Raw genomic sequence first — 6,514 nt, 5'->3', positions numbered from 1 at the left:
CCTCTCTCCCTATATCCCTCTCTCCCTTCCTTTCTTGCAAGTTTCTTTTTAATCCCAATCCTAGACCTCGGGTAAGGATTTATTTGTTTGTGTATTTGTGCCAGTTCTTGCATCTAGGTGCTATCTCTGAGTTTTGGTTCACAATGCCAGAACTCTACTACTTGAGCCACAGCTCCACTTCTGGCCACTTTTGGAGGTTCACTAGAGATAAGAGTCTCAAAGATATCTGTGCCCAGGCTGCCTATGTATGGAAACGCTCAGATCTCCGACTTGCAGAGTTAAGGTTCTAGGTATGCACACTCGCCTCATTCTTTGGTGCTGAGAAATGATATCTTTCTACTCATGCTTTTTCACTTTTTTATTTTTGATCGATACAAAAAATTATAGATGGTAAGGGATTATTCCACAACTTAGGGGTTTTCTTACAACCATTCAGAAAAACAAAATCATGATCCAGTTCTTTCCAGGCAGAATTGACTCCAGATTCCTGCTGCTGTGTTCACAGGACACATGGAACCCCAAAGCACTCACAAACTCCTGGGGTTCCAGAGTTACAATTGAACTGACAAAGTCAGGACCAGTTGCCCTGTCTCTTCCATCCACACTGAACACTGGGGTCTGTGCCCCCTGGAGAATGCTCTTCCTGGCTTTCATTTTTGCTGCTAGGAATCAATTCTAGGAGAGAGGTGCACAACTACAAAGACAGAGTAGAAAGGCCAGAAAGATGCTCTTCTGTGAGCAGCCAGGAGCCATTTGACTCCAGGGTATAGAATCGGTACTTGTTCAGGTAATGACTGAATTTGGTACAGATCTGGACTTTATGGCTTGGTCTCATGTCCATCAAAGTCTGTGCCAAGACAGCAAGAACCTGGGCAAATCTCTCCCGGTGGATGTCCCATGGCCACTGATTTTGAGGGTAGTAGCTCTCCAGAGGGGCAGGATAGAGTCCTCGTCTCAAATGGCCCATCTGGGCCGTGTGGCTCAGGAGGATCTGCAGGGCGGCCATGGAGATATGGTTTCCATAGAAGCTGAAGAACCTGAGCTGGGAACACTGGCTCAGGGCGGGCAGCAAGGCCGAGAGCTGGACATCCGTGAAGGCTAAGTCCTCCAGGGCCAGGGTCTCCAGGGTGCCAGCCACTCCTTGCAGCAGGTCTAGCAGGGTCTCAAGACTGAAGCAGACCGTGGACAGGCTCCTCAGACGCAGGTGTTTGAGCTGCTTGGTGCAGGGACACTGGAACAGAAACCTCAGGTGAGCTTCGCTCAGCAGACATGAACTCAGAGACAAGGTCTTTAAGGACGTCAGCGTCCTGAGGATGGAGGGCGGCTTTTCATAGTGGAAGCAGACATCGTGTACATAAAGCTCCTGCAGATGCTGCAGCTGCCCAGCTGTGCCCCAAATTTGCAGGAACACCAGCCATTCCTGGAGCTGGAAGTGAAGTAGCTGCCACACATCTTGGAGAAGGTGAGGATGTGAAGGTTCTTCATCTGGCCCAGGTAAGGGACAAATGTTTCAGAACTTCTGGACATGGGAATTACTCACCACCAGCTCCTGGATGGAGTCCAGTCTCACCACACGTAGAGCCTTCTGGATTTTATAGATGGAGCCGGACAGAATCCGCAGCTTCCTGGAGCACAGTTGGACTTGTTCTTGCCTCTCCCTGACCCACTGGAGCAGGTGGGCCTTGGAAAGCATCCTGGGCACCATCTTTGATGTCAGGTCCATGAGTAAAATCAAGGGCTGCTCTACAGTCGTCATTTTACCACAGCTCTCTGTTGGCCTGTCAGTCAGGACATCTGGATATGAGATTTGGGCCATTGAAGGGTAGCCCTGTATCCAGATGTTGGGGTGCTCTTTCCGCAGGTTGAGGACTTGCAGTTTCCACCGATTGGGGTGCTCCTTCTTGGCCAGTAGCAGATCGAGCCCATCCAGGACAGCCTTGAGGATTTCCAGGTCTGGAGACTCTGCCAGGTCCCCCAGGGGGAGGCAGGGAAAGGGCCAGGCCTGCACCAGGCCCTCAGCATCTCTGTGTGGGCCCTGGCATAGACCTCCATGAACAGCGAAGGGAACAGCAACACTGGTAGATCCTCCAGGGCAGAGACGGCCAGAGCCTGGTTGCTCAGCAGACTCTGACTGGCCAGATGCTGGAGCGAGGGTAGGGTCCTGCGGCTCATCTTCACAGGCCAGAAGTGGAGTAGATATGGACCAGGTGTTGCAGGACACTCTGAATCTCAGTAGGGCCAGGCAATCACAGCAGACTCCAGGCTTCTGCTCTTTTCTGGCTCTTTGGCATCTTTATATCCTAGCCCCACCCTCCCCCTCTGTGTAACTACCAATGGAGAGCAGATTCTGATGGGATTTCCTGAGTAACACCCACCACACCCTGTCTGGATCTAATCATCTAGATTAATTTAAACAGAGATTCTACCCAGACTGATAGGATTAAAGGCAGGACCCACTGAGCCCAGCCTTCCATTCAAATGTGTAACACACACACACACACAACACACACACACACACACACACACAACACACACACACACACACACACACACACACAACAATTCCGGCCCTTATTTGTTAACCTTTTGAGAAAGTTACACAGATATCTCACTGCCTTGAGCCTGCAAATGTTCCAAGAACATCAGCCAGCCCAATCTGATAGCATCCACAAACACTTTTCTAGAAAATTCTTTCACTTCCTTCCTTCCTGTCCTCCTTTGCTTACATTGCCCCTCTCCTTCCCTCTTGCCCTTTCTCTCTTTTTTCTCTTCTCTCACCCTCTTTCTTGCTCTTGCTCTTTTTCTCTCACCCTTTCTCTCTGTCTCTTTTTTCTTTTTCTATCCTTTTTCTGCTCTCTCTCAACTTCTCTCTCGCCATCCCTCCCTCCCTCCTGCCCTCTCTCTCCTTGTATCAAGTACTCAGGGCCTGTTGTTTTATTTGGCTTTTTCCCTCAAGGCTGATGGCCGAGCACTCAAGCACAGCTCCACTTCTGTTTTTGTGGGTTTACTGGAGACAAGAATCCCTTGGACTCATCTGCTTCGCTGGATTTGAACCATGAACCTCAGAGCTCAGACTCCTCTTTGCCTGGGATTACAGGAGTGATACACTAGGCGCCAGCAGCTAGTTTCTTTTGTAGGACAGGACAGAGGCCCTCTCTCTTTCTAAGGTCTCAACCTGTTGTGTTCAGTACATGCTGGGAACAGCTGATATCACCAACCCTGTGGTTCAGTATCAGATTTGGAAGATAAAAAGGGCATTTGACTGCTCTTTGTAAGTATCGTTCACATAGCAGGACACACATATTCATTAATTCAGTTATTTTATTTATTCATTCAAAAAATGCTTTCAGTCTCTAAGAAGGCAATATTATTTCTTCTTTTCATGCTTTCTGGTTTTCTCTTCTTTGTTCTTTCAGTGTGTGTGTGGGGGGGTCTGTGTGTGTGTCTGTGTGTTTGTGTCTGTGTGTATGTGCTTCTAGTGGGATTTGAACTCATGGTCTGGCACTGTCTGTCCCCCAGCTCTTTCCATTCAAAGTTGGCAATCTACCACATGATCCACAGATTCCACTTCAAGCTTTTGGTGGCTAATTGGAGATATGAGTCTAAGAGGCTCTTGCCCAGATTGAAGGTGAACTAGGATCCTCAGATTGTGATCTCCAGACTAGTTATAATTACAGCTGTGAGACACCAGCCTGAGCCTGAGGGGTGACTTAATCTCTTTGGGTTGTTGTTACTGATCTTGACTTTGAATGCAGAGCTCTTTTGCTCAAGGCCAGTACTCTACCACATTGACCCACAGCTCCACTTCTGATTTTCTGGTGGTTCACTAGAGATAAGAGTCTCGTGGACTTTCCTGACCAGGCTGTCTTTGAACTGTGATTCTCAGATTTGTAAGTAGTTCAGGAGCTAGAATTCTGGGCAGAAGCAGTACTCTGATTTTTGGATTCTGAGAAATGACATCCTTCTGCTTACTGTTCTCTTTTCTTTGGAAATGAATTAATTGATGTGTAGACATAGAAAACTGTACACAGTATATTTTAGATATGAGACCCTGTCCGTTGTATGGCTAGTAAAAATCTTGTCATTTGCCCTGCAGAATCTCTGCAACCTTATGCAATCCCATTCGTCCAACCTTTCTTTGATTTGTTGTGCTTCCGGGTCTCTATTCAGAAAATTTCGGCCTGAACCAAGGAGACCTAGGGTTTCTCCTATTCCATCCTGTAATGTTTTCAGAGTGTCTGCTTTGACTGCAAGGTCTTTGATCCATTTGGAGTTGATTCTGGTGCAGGGTGATATATAAGGATCTAGCTTTAGTTTTTTTACATGTAGTTAACCAATTTTGCCAGCACCGTTTACTGAAGAGGCTGTCTTTGTTCCATTCTATTGTTTTAGCTTCCTTATCGAAGATTAGATGGCTATAGGTCTGTAGGTTCATTTCTGGGTTTTCAATTCTATTCCATTGGTCCTGAGGTCTGTTCTTATGCCAATACCAAGCTGTTTTGATTACTAGGGCTTTATAGTAGAGTTTGAAATTTGGTATTGATATTTCTCCAGCAGTGTTCTTTCCATTGAGGAGCGTTTTAGCTATTCGGGGTCAAGAAACAACTGCCCAATAAATAAGTGGGCGAAAGACTTAAAGAGAAACTTATCTGAAGAAGAAAGAAGGATGGCCAATAGACACATGAAGAAATGTTCAACATCCCTAGCCATAAAAGAAATGCAAATCAAAACAACATTGAGATATCACCTCACTCCAGTTAGAACAGCAAAAATCAAGAACTCTAACAACAACAGATGCTGGAGGGGATGTGGACAGAAAGGAACCTTACTTCATTGTTGGTGGGAATGTAAACTTGTTCAACCACTTTGGAAAGCAGTATGGAGGTTCCTCAAAAGACTTCACATAGATCTCCCCTATGATCCAGCAATCCCACTTTTGGGCATTTACCCAAATGTTTACAAACAAGACCACACTAAAGCTACCAGCACAACAATGTTTATTGCAGCATTATTTACCATAGCTAAGACATGGAACCAACCCAGATGCCCCTCAGTAGATGAATGGATCAAGAAAATGTGGTATATATACACAATGGAATTCTATGCCTCCATCAGAAAGAATGACATTTCCCCATTTGTTAGGAAATGGAAAGGTTTGGAAAAAATTATATTAAGTGAAGTAAGCCAGGCCCAAAGAAGCATAGGTCCCATGGTTTCCCTTATTTGCAATATCTAGTATAGGTATGAGTCAAGCGGAAAAGGTCAGATAATGTGATGTTAGGAAAATGAACCCTTAAATATGTATTTTAATGTTTTCTTTTCATTCATGCATATGTTTCTAACGCATTTATAAGATTATTTCTTTGTTGCTTTGTATTTCCCTCCCCCACACTGTAACCCCCGCTTTCACTATATTTGATGTCAGTATAACATGTGGAGGAGATGGGGACAAACAAGTCGTTTAAGGATTCAGGTGGACCTGTTGCAACAAAGAGAAGTACAAAATGTCATGTCAAAACCAGCTTTACAATGTCGGTGTGTAGGGGGGAGGGTGGTATAATTGGGTGGTGGGAGGGGGGAGGCTGGGAAGGGAGGTGAAGGGTAAACAAAGGAGGAGGCTGCAATGCTTGGTAAGAAATGTATGCATTATCCTGCCCATGTAATTGTAGCCCCTCTGTACAGTATGTTCTCAAATAAAATAAAATTAAATTAAAAAAAAAAAGAAAACTGTACACAGTCAGATGTTTGCTTACAACGATTTAGAAAGACTAGATTATATTTGAGTTCTTTCTAGGCAGAATTCATTTGAGATTTCTGATGGTTGGTGCACAGGAAACATGTACCCCGAAAGTACCCACAGACACCTGGGGCTCCAGAGCTACAATTGACCTGAAAATCTCAGGATCATAAGGGAAACCTTGATTCGGAAATCCTTACCGAAAAGACCACCAGAGACCATCACCAATGTAAAAGCAAAGGAGTCTTTACTGCAAACTGAAGCTTGGTCTCGCTATTCCCCTCCCCCTCTCAACCCCTCTCCCCAGTCCCGCTGTGTACAAGTCAGCAGCTGACAATGCTGAGAGGCCCCAAGCCCAGGGTTACAGCACCTGTTGTACACTTTTTAGGGAAGGCAGGGGCTTTGCATAATCATATCCTCTTGTAACAAATCACTACACTCCCCGGGAAAATCATAAAACAACTCCATAGTATGATTGGCACACTACACAGAGAGAAAGGACCAGAAACAGGTTGTTGGTTAGATCCAGGGGGCTGACGTAATTTGCACTGGTCGGCTTGCACATGGGAGTCTTCAAGAGGATGCGTGCTAAACTGCAGGGTGTCCAGTTCAGAGAATGGTCACCAGACCCCAGGAAGGGCTGTTCTGGAATTTCAAATACCTTGACATCCTGGCATCTCTGGTTCCCAGGATTGTCTGTGCAAGGTTATTTCAGATACTTCGACATCCTGGTATCCAGGGTTCCCAGGACTGTCTGTGGCTGGCTTAGGTCAAGGG

At 45.8% G+C, this 6,514-nt stretch overlaps 1 protein-coding gene across 1 annotated transcript; it reads right to left on the bottom strand.

Annotated features, from left to right (window-relative positions):
- Positions 1–694: 694 nt before the first annotated feature.
- LOC138831406 (PRAME family member 12-like) lies at positions 695–6,464 on the bottom strand. Its single transcript, XM_070028505.1, has 3 exons — positions 6,457–6,464; positions 1,541–2,222; positions 695–1,426 (listed from the first exon to the last, which is right to left on the bottom strand). Exons 1-3 carry the CDS (start codon positions 6,462–6,464, stop codon positions 695–697), a joined length of 1,422 nt encoding a protein of 473 aa, XP_069884606.1.
- Between the last annotated feature and the right edge of the window lie 50 nt (positions 6,465–6,514).

Source organism: Dipodomys merriami, unplaced genomic scaffold (assembly GCF_024711535.1).
Source record: "Dipodomys merriami isolate MVZ:Mamm:240054 unplaced genomic scaffold, mDipMer1.0.p SCAF_195, whole genome shotgun sequence".
NCBI classification, from domain to species: domain Eukaryota; kingdom Metazoa; phylum Chordata; class Mammalia; order Rodentia; family Heteromyidae; genus Dipodomys; species Dipodomys merriami.
Note: the sequence above shows the minus strand (reverse complement) of the source record. Positions and strands in the feature narration are given on the sequence as shown.

Coding starts and splice junctions, on each gene's coding strand:
- LOC138831406 (XM_070028505.1), bottom strand. Junction 1,427..1,540: donor ACTCCATCCAGGAGCTGGTG/GTGAGTAATTCC, acceptor CTTCACTTCCAG/CTCCAGGAATGGCTGGTGTT.